This window comes from Elaeis guineensis, chromosome 1 (assembly GCF_000442705.2).
Source record: "Elaeis guineensis isolate ETL-2024a chromosome 1, EG11, whole genome shotgun sequence".
NCBI classification, from domain to species: Eukaryota; Viridiplantae; Streptophyta; class Magnoliopsida; order Arecales; family Arecaceae; genus Elaeis; species Elaeis guineensis.
This window is the reverse complement of record NC_025993.2, coordinates 112,326,366-112,348,170: the sequence shown is the minus strand read 5'-3', so window position 1 is coordinate 112,348,170 and position 21,805 is coordinate 112,326,366. Positions and strand designations below refer to the sequence as shown.

Below are 21,805 nucleotides of genomic sequence, written 5' to 3'. Positions count from 1 at the left end.
ATTTTTTTAATTTTTTTGAAAATAAATAATTAAAGGCATCATTTGAAACGGCGTTTTTGAAAACGTCATTTGAAACGGTGTTTTCAAAAATGCTATTCCAAACGACGATTTTAATTTTTTTTTTTTTTTTTATGATCGTCTACGTAGAATAGGGAGGATGGTGACGTGGACACTATAATTGGCATTTCAAATGATATTTTATAAATTTATATTAATTTTATAAATAGGTTAAAAAATATATTATTTTGATAAATAATTTTTTTTTTTAAATTACTTAGGTAATGAACTCGACATTTCTTTCTTACACAAGATTGATGGACGGCTACGATCATTCCAAGAATGTAACGGTTGCATTTTGCTACCCCGCCCACTATGCACGCTGGCCTTCGTACGTCTTTGCCAAATAAGGAAGAACTAAACAAATGCGGAAAGAAACGCCGAACGGGGGAACCTCGGCGGGTTTTTGGGGTAAGTTTTTGATTTTGGTGTGTCCGAGAGAGGCTACTCCGTGGGGCGCCATCTCAAACCCTAGAGATTCTTGTGAGAGGACTCTCTGCTGCATTAAATCCCAAAAGATCCCAAGATCTCCTCTCCGATTCTTTGATAGCTGGCTCCCATTTCCCCCATCAAAACCTCATTTTTCTGCTCGTTTCTGTGCTGCTTCCCTTCTCCTGATCCGGAATTCAGGTACATTTCTTTCTCCAAGATCGCTTTTTTATCTTATTGGGTTGGTGAATGAACTCGTGGTGAGCTAATAGGGTTAAATGCTGCTTTTAATGTGCCATTTAGATGATTCATGTGTGAATTTGATGCTGAATCATGGAAAAAGATTGTTTTTTTATGGGTTAAAGGATAGGAGATCTTCTTTATCTTAATGTGTAATGCGCGTTTTAGTTACTGGTGCTAATCATTGGAGTTTTGAGGATGCTGTGATACCGGTAAGAAATTCTTTTATCCTTTCATCTCGCCTATGCTGCTATTTTGATAGGTTTATGATTTTTTGTGTGCGGGTATAATTTGATGCGGAATTACGGGGCCCCAAAAATCCTGGGTTTTGGATGACTATTTTCTCTTCTTTTCTTTATTTATATGGAAACAGCATGCGTGCAGCTTTTGGTTTTTCTTAAGGTGGACTTTGACACAATGACACTAACGAGTTTTGTCCTTCACTCAAGCAGGAGAATTGTTTTAGTTCAAGCATCAGCTTTCCACAAGATTGTTTTCAATGTTTCCAGAAAGTTGCACTTGATTTTGCTGTGTTCATGTAGTGCCAGCGTCCTGATGCTCAATCATCTGATGAGATATTCTGTTTCATCTCATCCTCCAATGTCTCATTGGAGTGCCACTTGTCTGATTCCTTATAAGCCAATTTTAATAAAAAAATCATTAATCCAAATAAGTCTACCTCATAAACATGTTGTAGGTGTGTGTAGGCAATTTTTTCTTTTACATTGCCTTTTGTCTTCATTTAGTTTCTTATTTACCCATTTCATACCAGTATCAGTTTATCATCATCAGCTTATTATTACTGTTACAAATATTATCTTCCTATTATATCTGCTGTTGTAATAGTTATGCTTCTTTTCATCATCCATTGTTTTAGCATTTGGAACTCTGTGATTTCTGATTCCATATTATTATTACTATTTTCTGTTATTATTATTTTATTTATGTTATTACTATCAGTTTTATATGGATGGTTACCATGGTTAATATTGTTTTCTCCAGTTGATAGTTATGGGTATAGTCATATATATTTTTTAATTTTTTTTCCTGACCTTTAAAGTAATAGCTCGTCTTAAAGACCTTTTTTGATTGCATATCATGATCACCCTTTTTTTCTTAATTTGATGCTCTGGTCATATTCTTCATGTTTTGAATCGAGGGATTAAGAAATAGCAGGTCATAAAAGCCTATTATCCAATTTTTTGCTGTTCTAATCAGTTTGTTGTGGAACTTGAATTTGAAAGTTGTCTATCACAATAATTCTTGTTCGTGGACTGCTGCTGAGTTTGGACTTATGGTGATGATCTTGGAGATGCCATTTTCGATTTGATCCTCTTCACTTGGCTGTTAAGGCTATCTGGTAGAGTCATTATATTTGTAAAGATTATTCACATAATTCTTTTCATGAGTTAGGAAAGCTAAGAGCGAATTATTGACCTTCAAAAACCATTTTGCATTTATTTGTTTCACTTCTGTATTTTCTGTAGAAGTTGGAGATATTTTTACTCTTTTATTCTAGTAGAATGTATATTTTCTGAGTATTGAGGATGAATGTTTGATGTTGTCTTGCTTTTCTCTACTTTTGTGGCAGCCTTTTCTTTTGTAAACAGAATACTATGTTTTAAACAGGATGGACCTGAACTTGACTCAAATTAGAGAGGATTCAGTATGACTTTACAGCATACCAACCCATTTAATCTACATATGGTTAAATTTTGCATATACCCAACCCAAGTTTGACATGACCTGAACCTGACCTGGCCACCTGATTTGCCACCTGTAGTTTTCCTCCTTTGATGCATTTATCTTCCTATATAAATGTGCCATTTGTAGAGGTGTGGTTGATCTTCTTTTCTCATGACAAGCTTTTTTCCTTCTCTTTTTTGTGTGCTTGATCCTCTTCTATTTTGTCCTTGATATTCTTCTTTTGGGTTCTTCTGGTAACAATAATATTGTATCTTTGATTTAAAAGTGTCATTTGACATGATCTCTTGCTATTGCCTCAAGGAAATATTGGGAAATTTCAGGCAGTCCAGATGAGAAATTTTGCTTGTTGAAAAGTGAGAAATTTTTGTTCTTTTGAAATCTTAAACTCTTCCGCACCTTAAAAAACCCATGAATTTTTTAAAAGTAAGAATCACAACAATTTTTTGGATCTTGTTTGCTAGCCATTTGAAGTTGTTAATGACTTAATTCTAGAAGTTGCCATGTAAACTTAGTATCATACACTGTATAGTTGCAATTGTTGTATGACAGCTTAGTTTGATATTTTGGCAAATCTTGTTTTCAGATGACAAAATTAGAAAATCAATCTTGTAGGCAGTGCCAAGTGACTGTATTAAGTTTATAAATATTTGAGAGCCTCCTTTTCGTAATTTCTAATTTACTTAATTGTAAGGATTACATTTTCTCAAGAGATACATACTTGATACCTAGGACTAGGAGACTTTCATTTACAACTTAAGGTCTTACAATGCCCAAAATTGAGGACAATTTTTCATTGGAAGTGGAACTACTAGTTCAACGGTGAATTAATGCATCAAAATTTATGCAAGATAAGAACATCTTTTATGTTTTAGACTAAATCTTTTATCTGGACCAAGGTTTTAAATCCCATGGGACAGAGGTTCTCCGTATCTCCATGAAACGAGATGCCTCATTGTCCTCGTCCTGTCCTGTCCCGACAGTTATGCCAGTCATACATCCAGGTAGATATCCTCTTTTTCTCTCTTCTTCTTTCATTTCTTTCTTTTTTTTTCTTCTATCTTTCTTTCTTTTATTTTCTTTTTGTTTCATTTTTTATCCTTCCTTTCCTTTTTTCCTTTTTTTTATTCTTGCTTTCCTCTCTTCCTTCTTTCCTTTCTTTTCTTCTTCTTTTCTTTTACTTTTTTCCTTTCTCCATCTTTCTTTCTTTCTTTCCTCTTTCTTCTTTTCTCTCTTCATGGATGGGTTTTAGAGTTTCGACCCCATTCTGGTCTCGTTTTCTCACAGGATCAGGACAGGACGGTTAGGATCCCCTATCCTGCTGAGATGTAAAACCTTGATCTGGACTATTAATTATTTTTGTCGTCAATTGATCATTTTGATGCATGCAAATAACTTATTTTCTCTGTACTTTTTTTCTCCTTTTTGTCTCATATCATCCATATGGGATTTATGGTCTAAAACTGTGCATGAATTCTATGAAAGCATAACTGAATCTTAATCTGAATACAAATTCCTTTATCATTCATTTTTTGTAAAATTAATAAGTTTGTTTTAGTTGCCTTTTACTTGCAGTCTTTTCATGTGCGACTCCTGAAGGATCACTGTTTTTGCCTCTTTTTCTCTTGTTAAATTTAATATCATAGTTCATCTATCCAGCATCACTTGTTTGTCATATGCAGGTTAGCCAGTTCTGGACTGCTACTATGTGTTGGATTTGTGGTCTAAAGTCACGTTCTAGTTTGTGAGAGAAAATGGTGGAGATCCATGTAGGTCCAAGTGAACTTCACCTGAAGAAAGAACTTACTGCCCTTCGAAAGGCACGGTATTTACGTGACCCTGAAACTTGTTCATCCTGGAGGTCCCCTTTAGTTCCAAATCATTTCCAGTGACTTCTAATTTGAACAATGAAAGTGGGATCAGAAGGAACCTAAAAGGCAAAATCATTGTGGTGCATCACTAGAACCAACTTCAAGAAGGGAAAATGGAACAAAGCATGTCTACCTTTATAATTGGAGGCATGATTCCATTAAATCTAGTGGCGGCGGCATTAGATTGGATGATGATGACTGTAAAGAATCAGTTGAAGGGAGTCCAAAGGACAGCTTGAGCAATCCTCATGATTTAGATTCTAAGAGTGATACTTATCTTGAAGCTCCTGTAAACGTATATAATTTTGCAGGTACAAATTCAGAGAATCCAGTTAGAATAACTGTGAAACGGTTGAGAAAAAGTTCCATTTCAGAAAAGGGGGAAATTAAGCATTCAGCAGTTTCAAAGCTTCTAGATCTTCCATCCAGCTCGTTAGGGACTCTTGACTCAGTTGAGCAGTCTGATGATACTGAGAACTGCAGTTCTGAGGATTTAAGGCAGTTAACAAATGGGCTAACACAGAAAACTGGCTACCTGTCTCTCACCGACTCCCCTTTGTTCTCTGGATCTGGATGTGGGAATTGGTCACTTTCATCCAAAATCCAAAGAAGTGCTAGAAGGGAAGGTTCATCTCAATCTTATACTCCTGCCTCAACTAGCTCTTACTGCAGATATTATGGAGCTCGAAACCCAAGTACTGTTGGGTCATGGGATGGAAGTGCTGCTTCTTATGATGGGGATGAATTGGACCAACCAGACTTACCAAGGCACCAAAGATGTGGCATTCCTTGCTATTGGCCAAAGAGAGATAAAGGCAGAGGCTGTGGAGGTTTTTATTCTCCATCACTTTCTGATACTATGAGGCGAAAGGGTAGTATTATTCTTTGTGGGAGTCAGACATTGTATAATAAGAAGAGATCGTCTAGTTCCCACAAGCAAAAATACCTTTTGAAATCTTCCCAGGGTTTGCCACAAATGACTAGTTGTGATGGGGGTGGTTCATCATTAGACACAGCTAGTGATGAATTGTCCACCGCTATGGAGAGCTTGATTTGGAGGCATTGAGCCGGTTGGATGGAAGGAGATGGTCTAGCTGCAAAAGCCATGAGGGAGTGGAATTAGGCCAAACTGAAGTGGCAGAGCTGGACATCACGGAGCAAAGAAGTTTGGGCCACAAGTACCAGCCAAGGTCTTTTGATGAAGTAATCGGCCAAAATATTGTAGTTCAGTCACTTACTAGTGCCATATTTAGGGGAAGAATAGCCCCTGCTTATCTGTTTCAAGGCCCACGTGGGACAGGAAAAACATCGGTTGCAAGAATATTTGCTGCAGCCTTGAACTGCCTATCTACTGAAGAAAACAAGCCATGTGGCTGCTGTAGTGAGTGCACCAGTTTTTCTGGTGGAAGTGGAACAAATTTGAGAGAAGTGGATGCCACCAATAGGAAGGTTATAGACAGAATTAGGTTATTGGTAAAAAATTTGGCCATGGCCAAAACATTTTCACGATACAAAGTCTTTGTCATTGATGAATGCCACATGTTATCTTCCAAAATGTGGTCTGCCTGTACGAAATTCCTTGAGGAACCACCACCTCGTGTTGTCTTCATATTCATAACTATCAAGCCAGAAAACTTGCCCCGCACTATTGTATCACGGTGTCAGAGGTACATTTTTTCGAAGGTTAAAGATGCTGATATAATCTTCCGGTTGAGAAAGCTTTCTGCTGCAGAAAACCTTGATATTGAATTGGATGCTCTAGATTTGATTGCATTAAACTCGGATGGTTCACTTCGGGATGCAGAAACAATGCTAGATCAACTGAGTTTGCTAGGAAGAAAAATCACCACTTCTCTTGTTAATGATCTAGTGAGTTTTCTTCTGAATATCTCTGTTATTTACATTATGTTGTACTTGTGTTTTATCTTTGTTTCAAGATTCAAGTGAACTTAAACTCTGATGCATTTATAAGCTTCTGATGTTAGTTTTGACAAACTGATACTGACCTGATTTATTGAATGTGGGTGAAGTTGATCATTATCTGGGAAGGTATTAATGGTAACAAAACATGGATTCACTCCATAAGTCTAATCATACCATGTGATATTGTTAGGAGATTTCTGAGCATTTGGTTAGCTTTGGATTTTCTGGAGTCAATAATCTGTAAACTGGATTAATCTTTTTACCTTTTACAGGAAATATTTATTTAGCATTTATGAATTTCTGTATTTGTTTTATGATGAAGTTTTAAATCTCTTTTGTTAGAATTATCAGATTTTGGGTTTTGATTTCATCAATGCTGTCAATAATAGCAAACTGTCATGATCAAACAGGCATTATGATTTTTTTTAGTGAAACTAAAGATTGTTAAATATTGGCTTGGACTTTCCTTTATCTTGGATTGTGTAGCAGGATTGACTTCTTTTATAGCAGAAGCAACTTATTGTGTAAACTTCCAGGTTGGGGTTGTCTCAGATGAGAAATTACTTGATCTTTTGGAGATAGCCATGTCATCAAAAACTGCAGAAACTGTCAAAAGGTCCAGAGAGCTGATGGATTCTGGTGTCGATCCAATGGCCCTGATGTCTCAATTAGCTGGGCTCATATGGACATTATTGCTGGAACTTATCAGTTGGCCAACTTACAATGTGGTGGTACAACCCTTGGCAGGCGAAGTTGTGAGTATATAAAGTTCAACTAATACTCTTTCATTTCACCTAAAACAGCACCTTTTAGTAAACTGAATGCATAGCGAGTTTGATATTTATATGCATAGTGTGTGGTACCCTCTATTCTTGATGCAAACTGCTCCATCAGTATGCTAATTTCAAGTTAGGCCTTTGCCATTCAAACATGGAGCAGAGTCATTTCATAAATGTGGGTTGTCAAAATGATGGGTCATGTGCATGTAAATCCATATGGGGCTTTTGGAGAAGAGTATCATTTTGGTTTGAAACGAGTCCTGAAGGTGGTGTTATATTCATCGTAAACTCAGCAAAATTCCTGTTACCTGATTAATACTTGTTGTTTCCAGTATATTGTCAGCATTTGACTGTATTAATATCAGTCTACTGTGGCATCCTATATCTTTACATATGTTGCAACTTTTTAAAAACTTCATTATCATCATCAATTGTACTGATTTGACATAACTCTTCGGTTTCTCTTCTGTCATTTCCTGTGATCAACAAGTGAGACATATTCCATTGTCAGTAAGCAGATGCAAACCTCTTGCTATTTTCATCTCTAAGGGCCTGTTTGGATATTTCTACAGCATTAGGCTTAAAATCCTGCAAGATTTGTGGATTGGGCTTCCCATTCAAGCATGGTTCTATCAATTAAACACCTCCCAGCCCAAATCTTACGGGAAGGAAACAAGATAAACTTCATGGGTCCTTTTTTTTCCTGCAGCCCAAAAGCTGGGATTTGGGCAGGCTCTTAAAAGATGTGATTTAGATGGGCCAACAGGCCCACTTCCTGCAGGATTTTCATCCCAATACTGTACGAATATCCAAACAGGCCCTCAATGTTTTGGTCTTGTCCCTTTCATATTTCTATACAGCAGTACTATTTGCTGAATTTAAAATGTCACATCAACTATATCAGCATGTGTTAATTTTTGTCTATATAAACTGTATAATTTGGTGTATGTTGTTCTGCGATTAACTCAGATTGACTCAAAGATCTGATTCTTATATTCCTTTGCCCCCGGATTGTTCTTCAGTAACTGAAGCTGAATTAGAGAGATTGCAACAAGCACTAAAGATTCTTTCAGATGCTGAAAAGCAGTTAAGACATTCAAGTGAGCGCTCAACATGGTTCACTGCTGCTCTTCTACAGCTTGGCTCTGGCCATAATTTAGAAATGAATAGATCAAGCAGCATCAGCAAACACAACGCTAAAAAATTTAATGATAATGCATCTGACCTGGTCAAAGACTCCTCACTTTGCAAGAACAACTCTTGTTCTTCACTTATGCTCCAGGAATCAAATTTAGGTTTGATTACAAGATTGACCAATGGTAATTCGAGCCTTCATGGTTCATCATCATCATATAGAATGACCATGAATGAGAACTTAATCTGCGATGTGTTGCCTGCATATAATAGATTTGTTGACAGAAGCTTCCTGGATTATACTCAGACAAATGATGCCTCAGAAAAAAGAGTTGTAAAGTGTGTAAGCCCTGACAAGTTGGCTGAGATTTGGAGAAGGTGCATCCAAAGATGTCATTCGAAGACATTGAAAGAGTTACTTGGAGTTCATGGAAGGCTAGTATCAATCACTGAACATGGAGGTAAGCCATAATTTTATCCCAGGCTACTTCTGACAAGATAGTTGATTGACATGCTCTAGACCGACATAGGGAACCTTTTTCTGCTTGACTACTCATCTACTTCTCTTGAGCATTTATTACATGTCTGTGCACTTTTTTGCGGTCCTATAAACAAGGATTGAATTATTTGTGCCAGTGGCATTCTGGCCTGGTGCTGCCCAGGTGCATATAAAGGTCATCCCTGACATGCTGTTTCATGTTGGTGCTTGGTATGCTTGGCATGCACTAGTATGCACAGGCACTGTAGCATGCCAAGTACCGGGATGCAGCTATTATCGTGCCAGTGCAGTGTGCCTGCAAGGTGCTGATACTGTATTTATCATGTGATGTCATGCCATGGCATGCAGCATGCTGATCAGCTCTGCAATCCTTCTATGTATGTAGATAATGGTTATTTTGGCATGTGGAAACCTTGGCCACCAGCTAGAAATCAACACCTGATTGGTGCTCCTTGGAACTAATAAAGAATAGAAATGCTTCAATTTTATTAAACTTTTCGCACTTTTGTTTTTGATACCTTGCTGCAATTCAGCAAGGGTTCCACTAATGGAGATCCTCGAGGCAGTAGCATTCAGCAATTGAAATCAGCAGCTAAAATGCCCCAAAAACAATCAGCAGCTAATGAGCCTGTTGTATAGTTTAGGTTCTTGAGGGAAAGCATTAAAATCAAGTAAATGTTAAAGCCTTGGTGACTTATATATTGCCATGATTCCATTTATGGAAGCTTTAGCCTTATATATCATCATGCGGTGTTCCATAGCTTATTATATATGAGAAATTATACATATGTAGAGGTATATGTAGATGCAGATTTCAAGCATCAATAGCTCTTGAACACTTCTACAAATGTTGAGAAATAAAAAATAAATTTATGTAATTTTTGGAATTTAACATGTTTAAGGCAATTAATTTTCATAGAGCATGCTCCTGAGAATTCTGACATTTAAGGACCTCTGAGATAGTTGATGCCTGGCTGTTAAATTTTTCTCATGGGCTGCTACACCCAGCCCTTCAATGTCCATCCTTGACCTCATGCACCATGTCTGCAGGATTATAACAATTTTGTCATTGTGTTTTGCATAAAACACTAGTTTATCAACCCATATTTTCTGGTTTCCATTTGTAGTGGTTATTTTATTCAAAGCTGTTTCTTTATATTACTTTTACATACCCTTTTCTAAGCTAATATTTTTTGTATCTACAAAAGGTGAAGTGCTAGTCGGTCATTCATATTGTGATGAAATTGCTTGCATGTAAGATAATGTGCTACTGCCTTGCAGGCATTTTGATTGCTTTCATAGCATTCGAGGATGAAAATATAAAATCCAGAGCTGAGAGATTCTTGAGAAGTATTACAAACTCAATGGAGATTGTGCTGAGACGGAATGTAGAGGTCAGATTAGGTCTTGTGACTGAAACTTTCATGTCAAACTCTCCAATCAGCAACAAGACAGAAAAAATCAGAAACTTGGATAAGGAAAGGAAGGTAGAATCGGTTATTTTAAATGAATCTTCTGATAAAGATGGACTCATAGGGAACCCCAACATGGCTAGGAAAAGTTTGGATCATTCTGGAGGAAGGCTGCAGAGAACACAAGAGAATAGCTTTCAGGTGGCAGACAAAGACTTGCAAGTGGCAATTTTTCCCATGTTTTCTTCGGAAGGAAATAATGGAGCTAGCAGCAACACCAAAGAGAAAGGCCAGGAGGTTTTAGTGCAAAGGACCCACACAGCACCTACTGATGAGCAAAGGTTGGAGAATGCATGGCTTCAAGCTGCACAAAATTGTACACTTGGAATTGTTAGTCTTCCAAAACCTGAAAAGAACCAAATTCTGCCACAAAATGGTGTCGGTTGTCAGAACCAAAATCAGTCTTCAGCTGCACAGGATATGTCATTAAAACAATGGGAGGATGAATTGAATCATGGGATAAGAACTTTAAAAATCAGCTATACTCAAGGGCACCACGAGGAACAATTTGTTGGGAGCGTCAATCACTATGTCATTTCTCCTAGTTTGTTACACACTAATGACTGCAATACCAAGTTTGACCAGGAGAACCTGTGAGTCATAATTTCTTTCAATAGATTTTGAAGCAGACAAGTGAATTTATCAAATTCTCTTTATCTGCACTTTTCTATTTTTTTATTCTTTAAAATTTGTTTTGTACAATCTAGAACTGAATCTTAATGATCTAAATAAAATGTATATTACATTCTGCAGAAATTGTTGTAAACATGTCATACAATATGTTTTTCCATCTTTTCTTGTACAGCAAGAATGATCGTTATTATTTTCTGCTGTTGATATACTCATGTTTGTTATTCAGGTTCTCATCTTAAATTTGTATCTACGGTTTAAATCTTCTATGGTGGAAAATGGTAATACATCATAGAACAATTAATCAGCTAATTGGTGCAGTGTTGGCTGGTTGTTACTTTGGTTTGACATAGTTTTATAGTGCGACTAAAGATGGATGAACTAAAACGGCAAATACTATAGAGTACTTAATGTTGTTAAGGCCGATATCTTTCCAATGTTTTCTTGAGTAGATGTCTGTTATATTCATCACAGCATGGGGTTATTTATCAATAACTTACAACGATACTGATAATGGTGTAGAATTGGAGATCTTCTCAAATTTTATTTTGGAGATGTTGTATCCTATATCTACAAATCACGTTCTCAGGCTAGATTTTATTTTATTTTATTTTTTGAGTTGGCCAAGTGTTAAACATTTGTCTAATAAGGCAAAATATTGCAAATTTTGGTTTTGATTCGTTCCTTTTCTTTTTCTTTTTGAGTCTCAACATTCAAAGAATTTGAATTTTGTTGCTTTGTGATTAGGAACCCAACAATAGATTTTATAATACCTTGATTCAATCTATGTTGATACTATTGTGTCATTTTCATTTTTCAGTTGGCTATACTAATTATCGCCATATTGCAGGGGGTATGAATCAGGATCTGGTTGTAACGGGCTCTTTTGTTGGAAAACTCACAAACCTCATGGAGGAAAGGTAACAATTCTCATTTAGATTTTTCTTCAAGGGGTTTAAACACCCAAAATGACAGATTATTTTTATTGTCAGGTGAAACAAGCAACTCCTGTACGGTCACAAAAAACTTGTTGCTTTTCATTGTTTAGGCAGCGTGCGAAGTCGACATCGACTGAAAGCAGATTCAGGAAATGATTAAACAAAATCAGAAATATAAAGCCTCTGAAGTGCATTCTTCTTGCACCTTAACCTGTATATTGTCATAGAGCCATTCATTCTTCACCTATAGAAGGTAATTGGATGAGTCTCTCATCTCTTCAGATTTTGCTAGCTTGAGTCATTTTCAATGGGGAATGCAATAAAAAGGATGGAAAACCAAGTTGAATTCCTTACCAATACGTTTGTTTTGTATGGGTGGCTGATCAAGTTGGTTATTCCGAGCAGAATACATTTACTCTTCAAGCTGGAGACAGATGGGGTAGTATTTAACATTAATGAATCGCTTTGTACTTTTTTTTTTTTTTTGTACCTTCTTGGTCTTAAATTACCATGTGCTATGATGGTGTTTGCATCATGGCATGAATCACCAATTAAGATGCATTCTTAAATTACCATGTGCTATGATGGTGTTTGCATCATGGCATGAATCACCAATTAAGATGCATTCTCTCCCTTAAATGGAAAATGGAAGAACAGAGCTCTTGCTCAGGGTTAAAATGAATAAATGATGGCCTTCTTTAACATTAATGTGGATCTACCAAAGCAATATGCGTTGCTTTTTTTGTTTATATACTGTAGCACAAATTGTGCCACTCTTAAGTTAAAGTAGCATTCTCCAGCAAGCTGCAACCATTCAGAGAAAATAAATGTGCATGTCATGGTCTGGAAAATACTGATACATAAATTCCTTTCAAGTCCATCACTTCTTAGGGCTATTTTTTTGAGGATAAAAAATTTATCTAAAATTTATATTTTTTCGAATAAATATTTTTCAGACAATATTTAGACAGAAAAATAATTTATTCATATTTTTTTATATATTAAAAAATAGCTTGAGAATCTATTATCAGTTATTAAGATCTATCTATATTTTCAATAATACCTTTTATTATATAAATATTATTACATATAATTGTATAAAATGATATATTATATTATATTATAATATATTATAATTTATATTATATTAATATTTTATATTAATATAATATAATATATATTATCTATTATTGTTATATATAATAATATAGTATAATATATTATATTATATCAATATATATTATATATATAATATAATATATTATTATATTATTATTATAGTATTATATAATATTATTATATATAATAATATAATATAATATTATATATTATTATATTATTATAGTATATTATATTATAGTATGTTAATATCTTATATTGACATAATATAATATAATATAATATTATATATAATAATATATTATATTATTATATATAATAATGTAGTATAATATAATATATTATATTAGATATATTACTATGTAAAGCATATTATATTATTATATTGTCTTATTATATTATAATAATATAGTATATTATATTAATTTATTATAGTATTATAATATAATATTTTATATTATATTATAATAATGATAATATATATTATATAAATATTATTATTATGATATATTATATAATAATAATAATAATAATAATATTATTATTATTATTATAAGCTTAGGGTATATTAGGAATAAATTAGAAAAGTTATTTTTTCAGTTGATGGAAAATGATTTAGCTATCTTTTAGATAGGTAAGATTTTTTTTCATTTCATAGATAAATACTATTCATAGGAAGGTAACTATCCATGTTGAAAAGTATGAGAAGATGGGTAAGTTAGTCAATAGAAAAATTGATCAATTTTTTATGATATTTACTCATAAAAGAATAAACCCTTGAACATAGAAAGATAGTTAAAATTTTGCTTGAATGAGGGACTTCCATTCCTCCGTTTGTTGGGAGGAGTTAAAATTCATGCTTCCAAGTAAAACTTAGATAGAAAATAACAAATCTAACTGAGCTCTCACTATATGCCTCATTGCTCCAGAATGTACAATCCAATTGGAAGCAGAATAAGCAAAATGCACCTTTGTGTGAACGTGTCCCACAATGCAGAGAGTATCTACTTTGTGATTTGTTCCATGCATTCACAAGCAAATGTCCAGCTTCCTATTATTCAATAAACAGTTGCTTCTACGAAACAGTCTGACTGTCCTTAAATGTTATTTCAGAAATTTACAGGCAAAATTCTGTCAAAGTTTATATCAGACCCTGCTGCAACCTTCTAACAGTATAGTCCAATCCACATTTGTTAGAATTCAATGGCAGTCCCTGTGTTTTTAGTGGAAAAACTTAATATGGGTCCCTAAAGATAAACGAGTATTACAGATTACGAGTCGGTCTGATGTCATCCATCCCTGAACCAAACAACTTTGGTTCAGTTGAGCCGAGCCCAAAAGGATAAGATTCTATTCAGTTTAACCCAGCTAAACAATGTAAATAGTTTAGGATCAGGTCAGGTCTGATCTGAATCAGACCAGGTTGATTGAACCGACATAATTAACCATAATACAACTAGCATGGTCAAACCAAAAATAACCAGGCCTAGTCTTGTTCAAAATTAAATTAACAAATTAACAGATTGCCGTTCCTAATCGAAGTTTATTGGAGCCCACTGCCGCATCCCAAAGCTCAAGCTCATCGCCATCGGTCGAAGAAGAAGATGCAAGAGACTTCTAAATCTCCTTGCTCAAAGCCTTATGTGTCAGATGAGGATCCCAAGAGAGACCTAGAAGAATAATAAAGAGAAGTGAAGAGAGAAATTTTCAGAAACTCATAGTGTATTTTGAGAAATTATAGTTAGAATAGTTCTACCATATGTACCTTGGATCATCTAATAACAAGTCAACACATTATCTATTAGTAGAAATGTGATAACCTGATCCAATGGATCAGCTGTACGAATCTTAAAGCGGTCAAAAAAAAAAAAAGAGAAAAGAAGACTCCCAATGGGAGTTGTTCTCCATCAAATCGGGCATGAGATCGATCTCCTAGGGCTGCCAAAATTCTTAAAATCTTCTATAAATTTTCTCCTCCCCCTTCAAAGCAGTCCATGACGAGCATCGGCCCTCCTCTCTTTTTTTCTTCCTTGTTTTGTCGATTTTCCTAGTACCGTGTCCATCAAAAATCAGAGTTGAAGACGTCGTCGGAGCTCGAGGTAAGCCCGATCCTTTCCTCTCCTTTTCCTTCTTCCCATTGCTTTATATGTTACCACTAGCCATCAGCTATGCCGAAAATTAATAGAAAAGAGAAACTCCTATTTCCATCCCTATTTTGATCATGTTTTCTTAAATTTTTAAATTTTTCTAGCCATCTCTGCCATCGGCATCCCTTGCTGAAGACATCGGCCTCTCTCTTGTGTTGGCCCTCGATCGAAGCCAAAGTCCCAACCACGGGTGAGTAGATTGAGAGTTGAGGTAGAAAAGACCGAGCCAAGAAAGGTCCTTGTTCAGCCTCTCTTTTTTTTTTCTTTTTGCTGGTTGGCCCACTACTGCTGACTATCCACTATTGCCACCCACCCATCAGCCGTTTGCGTTGCCGCCTACCACCAGTGTTTCAAGCCACCACCCCCTTTGCTCTCCTGTTCGGCCAAGAATGGAAGAAGAAAAGAAAAGAGGAGGAGAAGAAAAAAAAAAAAAAAAGAAAAAAAGAAAAGGTTCTCTCTCTCTTATGTCTCTCCTTCCTCTCTATGATTTTTTTCTCTTTACTTCATCTTTTTCTCAGTATCCATGCACTAGTATGTTAGATTTTAATCCAATCCTTGCTAGATATTCATAAAATTTGATCACTATTAACCCTTATTGAGCTATCTTGACATGACCCTGGATGATCTTGATCATAAATTTTCTTTTGAGGGATACGAAGACTCTCTACTTTCACTCTCTAGAAAGACATGCACCTTAGGATAGAGTCCTATCTTCATGCTCTAGGGATTCAAGTTGACCTTGGCAAGACGATCTCAAATCGCTTTGATGCAGAGATGATTTATCGAATTGATATCTAGTTAACAGTCTTCTTTTATTATTGTCTAATTAATTAAAAAAATTAATTATAATCTAATATTTTAAATAGATTATCTAATCCATCTAACAAAATCTGAAGTTCTAAGATAAACGAGATAAGTAGATCTTGCACTTCTTATTTATTTCTAAATTTTCATATTTTTATGCATATGACCTATTATTGATGAATTTATAAAATTAAGGATTAGCATATGTGTATGAAAACTCATGCTTTAATATAAAAATTGATTTCATCAATATTTTTATAAAAAAGATTTGTTTATGAAGTACAAATTGGATTGTAGCATTTAATATTTTTTCCACCTACATATGTGTATGTTCTAAGAAAATATATAAATATTTTAAAGACTCTCAAATTACTATAACAACCTTATTAAAGTAGGGTCAATTGACAAATGGTTATAATATAATTATAATATTTTATTGATTACGATGATGATCCTATCATGAGTAAAAAATGACCATAGTATAAATATTTGTGAGTAATGTTTTGAAACATGATATGAACATACGCCAATAATGATTTATGAATCATCATGTTTACAAAATATTCATGATTTATACATGCATGATTGATTGCATGACTTATTTTATTATATATCCTATAAAAACTTTATTTTGTAATATCTGTTATTTTTTAAATATTATATTATTATGAAAAAAAATATACTTGATCCAATAAAGAAGCGTAGATTTCACTTATTGATTAGTGTAGCTTATATATATATATATATTTTTTTTTTTTTTTTTATTATATATTTTTATTCAGACGAATAAGATTAGAAATGAGGGATGTCCAAGCTTAAGGGTCTATACTAGCAAGCTTGGAGATTTAATTTGTAGCTAAATCTTAATAGATTGCATAATTATGGACTTGTACTTAACTATTTATGAACTTTGAGATGTGAATTCGGTATTTGATTCTGGATTTAGATGCTCGAAATCAATCTTGATTTAATTACTTGATGAATAATGGAATTAAATTTTTTTATTATATTTTATTTATGATGAATTTTAGTTAATTATAATTGATTGGTTTCATATTATCATGAGCTGCAACCCTCGGTAGCAAAGTTACATTATGTCTCAAATTTGAGACATGACAGAAAAAAATTGCACTGTTATCCAAGTTTGATTGAAAAAATTTTACTATTAACTATGATTAGTCAGCTAAAACTTTTACTAATTTGAATGAGAAAGTTCACGTTCTTGAATAGTATGCTGGTTTGTTACTGAATGATTTAAGTTATATATTGTTGTATCGTTCTGACCAATAATTTCTCCTCATAGAGCGTCTGTCTATAAGGTGAACTCTATCCACTACCTCAAAAAAAGGTGAACTTTGTCCGATATAAAACTTGACCCGGAGTCTAACGTGAACTAATCAGGTACTGGTCAAACGTTTGGCAGCTTAGATCATGGAAGTGCAGGTGTGTGTAGCATGGATCATGCACGAGGCCAAGATGATGGCCGAGTTAATTAAATAAATAACCAGCAAGAAAAGAATTCAAACTTGCAGCTTCCAGTAAACTAATCTCCTATCTAGCATGAATTATTCTTAAGCATATATGGCTCAAAACACTGTAATCGGGTCAAATTGCTATTGATCTACAAAAGAATTTTAGACACCAACAAAGACAAAATTATTTATGCATTTCTTTTTTGAAACATAGCAACATAAATCGATCAATCTAAATTTTATTCAGGTGTTATTCAGAGATTTGGACCCAATACAGTAATTTGATGTCAAGTCTGTGTCTTGCACATTGCCACAGTGGAAAGGTAAAATCCAAGCCTTCTTGACATCTCGGTAGATTGTGACTGTGTGTGTGTGTGTTTGTTTATTTATATAAAAGCAAAATGGTAGGGGTTACCTACCTCGCATTCCATTCATTAATGAAATGCCGAAGGGCCAACTAACCATAGGTGAGTGAAGAACCCAGGTGTCCCCTACAACAACTCTACCAAACATCAATAATAACAGAGGCCAATCCGCTATCATCAGTCACTCAACCTCTATCAAAAAGACCCAGCCTATACAATAAACCTGGTCCCCAAATTACAACACTTATGTTGCAATGCTGGATGTTTTCTTTCCAAGCTTAGCATCTCACCACATTGCTTATCTCTCACTCTAATTTTTAGAAAAATATGTGCATTCATGCATGTATGTGCTTAGTTCCTTGTCAGCTATACGATAGATAGATTCTAGATACTCATGTATACCAAAAAAATCTAAATAACATATTTTGACTAGTATTTTTGGGTGATATTTTCGGTTGTTACAAATGATATCAGAATAGATCCGGATTTTAGCTCATAACTTATGTAGACCAGGAGACACTGCAATATTGGTCTAGATTGAATTTATTGTACATATGATTGAATTTTAATGGATTTGGATATTTAACTTAATGAGAACACCAAAACTTAAGTGAGGGGAGTATGTGAGATCTACATGGGCATATGTGTAGTTTCACATTGGCTATGCAATAGGTAGGTTCCAAGTACTTATCAGAATCAATGAACATAAACAGTGTATCTTCTGACCAATCTTTTTAAGATGGGATCCCAAGTTGTTACAAAAAAAAAAAAAAAGTAAAAAAAAATAAAAAATACTCATGCTGGATTTTTCATGCAACATTAAAAGAATCATTCACATTTGAATATGATCCCGATTCTCATTATAATTCGAGCTGTACGTAGCTCATCCACCCCCCACGTGATTCCTCACATGCTACACCCGCCCAAATGGATCATTGTCTTCTTCCTTCCAACGGCATCTTTTCCTTGAAATCTTCTATTTAAAACTAACCTACATCACCTCCTCCTGTGTTCCCTTCCCACTGTTCTTTTCCATCTACCACTTTGATTCCCAGTGATGAAGCTTCAACTTCTAAGCTTCCTCTCAGTTGACTTACTACTACTGCTCTCAGTGCCTGTCTTTTCCTCTCCATGTCACTTCCCTGCTGTCTTTAATCTTGGGGACTCCAACTCCGATACCGGTGGGCTGTCGGCCACCTTTGGGCCATTAACTTATCCTTATGGCGAGACCTTCTTCAGGAAGCCTGCAGGCAGATACTCCGATGGCCGACTCATTATCGACTTTATCGGTGATTGATTTTATCTCTTTTACTTCTTAATAATCTAGTTGTTGATCGAGTACTTGCACTGAACCATCACAACTATTTTTACCATCCAGAACTGGTCGATACAGTGTCTGGTTGTTTTAAGGAGGCAGACAAAAGTTTTATCGTAGATCCATATGAGTCATGTGGCTATCTAACAAGTATTACTAATCATTTGATTGGTTTTGTTCACTTGCATGGTTGTCTAATTTTCAGCTGAAAGCCTTGGATTGCCTTATATCAGTGCCTATCTGGACTCAATGGGCACTAATTTTAGCCATGGTGCAAATTTTGCGACCGCACTGTCTACAATACTTCCACAAAATATAACTCTATCTCAGGGTGGGTACAGTCCATTCTCCTTAGATGTGCAACTGAAGCAGTTCTCGCAGTTCAAATCTCGGTCCCGAATGATATATAATGAAGGCAAGTCCTATTTTGGAATCACAGTGTTTATCCACCATACAAGAGAGTAGCATTTGGGTTATACCATGTATGTTGTTATTGATCTTCTGCAAATAAATTGTATATAGGAGGAGTCTACAAGGATGTAATGCCCAAAGAGGAGTACTTCTCTCAGGCACTGTATACATTCGACATCGGTCAGAACGACCTCACTGCGCTCTATTTCCTCAACAAGTCTGCAGAGGAATGCATTCCCAATGCTCTGAAGGAATTCTCCAAAGTGGTAGAGGTATGACAAAATATGGAGTCTAAATGCTTAATTTGTTATAAATATCAAGCTAGTGCTTACTACAGTATTAAGGAAGGCATGGATTTAATGGAGAAGCTGGCTTGGAACAGAGCATATATAAGAGGGGAGGGAGATCATTCTGGATCCATAACACTGGTCCCCTGGGCTGCCTTCCCTATGTTCTGGTGCAGCTTCCCCTTGAGGCATCAGAATTAGACTCAGCTGGCTGTGCAATTCGTTACAATAACTTAGCCCAAAAATTCAATAGATTGCTCAATGACACAGTAACCCAGCTCAGAAAGGATCTCTCTCTTGCGGCATTCACATTAGTGGACATATACTCTGTTAAGTACTTGCTCATAAGCCAGGCAAGAAAGCAAGGTAAGATCCCTTCAAGTGGTGGCATATCTTTATAACCTAATTTCATCTTAAAGGTTTATTAAGTTGTCTTTATAATTACCTTCGATCCATTTATCGGCGATGTTAGGATGATTGCAGGATTTAAGCTACCATTGAGAGCTTGTTGTGGCCATGGTGGTGGCATGTACAACTACAACTCTAATTTTCGGTGCGGAGATACGGTGAAGGTAAATGGAACTACAATACTTGTTGGAAAGTCATGTAAGAATCCATGGAAAAGAATCAGTTGGGATGGAGCTCATTACACTGAGGCTGCAAATAGATGGGTGTTTCATCAGATATCCAGGGGGGCTTTTTCAGACCCTGCTATACCATTGAGCATGGCATGTCATAGGAAGACACCAACAAATGATGCTTGCTGATAGCACTTTGTGCCAATAATGCTAATTACAAACAGACATTGGTCTCCAAATCTTTCAACCATTGCACAAGGTGAATGACAACATTTGACAGCATTTTCAAATACCATCTCTGCAACTTCAAATTATATAAAGAATCTATTCATTTGTGAAATTTAAAAGTTCGCATAGAAGATTATAAACTTCATATGTACTGCCATTTTTGTGTATCTAGTATATTATATAAACTATACAAACCCTTTCTGAGACTTTGGAATGTATCTTAATTATGTGTCTCTCTTCCCAATGCATTGCACATGTTGAACTCTTGTTTTTTAGTTGCAAATATAATATAAACTACATAAACCCTTTCTTTATAACAAATTCAGAGAATGCAAGTAGTCCTCTAGGTCTATTTTATTTTTATTTTATTAATTTCAAGAAGGAGCTCAGATGAATGCATCTGAGTTGGATGGTTTCTAAGCAGCACAAGCACAAAAGCGTCCACATTGCCAATAGATTAGATTGCAGAGGAGTTCTCTCACAACTTCGACTTCGTTGTAGCTAGACTGCACCATATATCAAGAAAAATGCTAATTTGGTCGAGAACTCGAGGACTTATTAGTATAGATTCTGCAGATTTAGAGATATAGCACAACCTTAAATCATGTTAAGGCATCCAAAAGAATGGCAGGAGAGAGGGAACCGGAAGTGGCCTTGGTCTGATAATGGGCTTTTGGGTTCAACATGAACGATCTAAAATAAAGTTGGGCCAGGCCTAGACTGAGGCCTGAATGAAATTAAGAACAAAAGATTGTTAAGAACCCATTCAAACAAAAAAATTTAGAAATGGCATTGGGGAGGGGCCGCGCGAACGCGTACCCCGCTACCACTCTCCCGCGTTGGGGGGATGGTAGACCAGCGCGCCTCCCACGTGCGATGGAGGCCGCTGGCCCAGGCCACAGACCTTCGCGATCACCTATAGACCCCGTCCAGGTAAGTATGTCTCGCGGTGGGGCCACCTCCTCCTTTTATACATCACCAGCCCCCGCTTATTCCTAGAACTGCCGATGTGGGACTAATATTATAGTACTGAATGGAATAAATAAAACCAGAACATGAAACCACTGGATACCACGGTGGTGAAACCAAGCAAATAATTTAGACATGATCTAAAGTTGTGTCATGGAGCAGGAAACTGCGAGGCACCCGGTGGGATGTAAGCTACAAAGCACGAATACTCCTTGAGTGGGCATGAGGGGCCCTGTTGCCACCAAAATTCGAACGGAAGAGATGGGACGAGATCCAGTGGAAAGATGGAAAGAGCCGGTGAATGACGAGTGGTTAATTTTGACCGTGCTCCAACATAGAGATTTGCTAAAAGCCGATTTAAAAGAAAGAGAAGCAGCGCCGGAGGTCCATGATTTTATCTGATAAAAAATCTTCCAATGTCTAAGTCAAACAAA

The 21,805-nt window shown here is 35.6% G+C and overlaps 2 protein-coding genes and 1 pseudogene across 2 annotated transcripts; 2 read left to right on the top strand and 1 right to left on the bottom strand.

The window, feature by feature from the left end:
* The first annotated feature begins 353 nt into the window (after nt 1-353).
* Nucleotides 354-12,295, top strand: LOC105038702 (protein STICHEL-like). Its single transcript, XM_073260021.1, is given in 11 exon segments — nt 354-687; nt 4,113-4,296; nt 4,299-4,372; nt 4,375-5,335; nt 5,338-6,170; nt 6,761-6,902; nt 6,905-6,979; nt 8,026-8,598; nt 9,918-10,701; nt 11,589-11,658; nt 11,731-12,295. Coding segments are annotated over 10 exon segments (3,726 nt in total). The 5' UTR covers nt 354-687; nt 4,113-4,184; the 3' UTR covers nt 11,833-12,295.
* A 6,316-nt stretch (nt 12,296-18,611) lies between these two features.
* On the top strand, nt 18,612-20,742 carry LOC105038701 (GDSL esterase/lipase At3g26430). The gene is made up of 5 exons (XM_010914575.2): nt 18,612-18,872; nt 19,104-19,313; nt 19,421-19,581; nt 19,692-19,962; nt 20,080-20,742. Exons 1-5 carry the CDS (start codon nt 18,641-18,643, stop codon nt 20,361-20,363), a joined length of 1,158 nt encoding a protein of 385 aa, XP_010912877.2. The 5' UTR covers nt 18,612-18,640; the 3' UTR covers nt 20,364-20,742.
* Nucleotides 20,743-21,198: 456 nt separating this feature from the next.
* On the bottom strand, nt 21,199-21,343 carry LOC114913958 (U1 spliceosomal RNA; annotated as a pseudogene).
* Between the last annotated feature and the right edge of the window lie 462 nt (nt 21,344-21,805).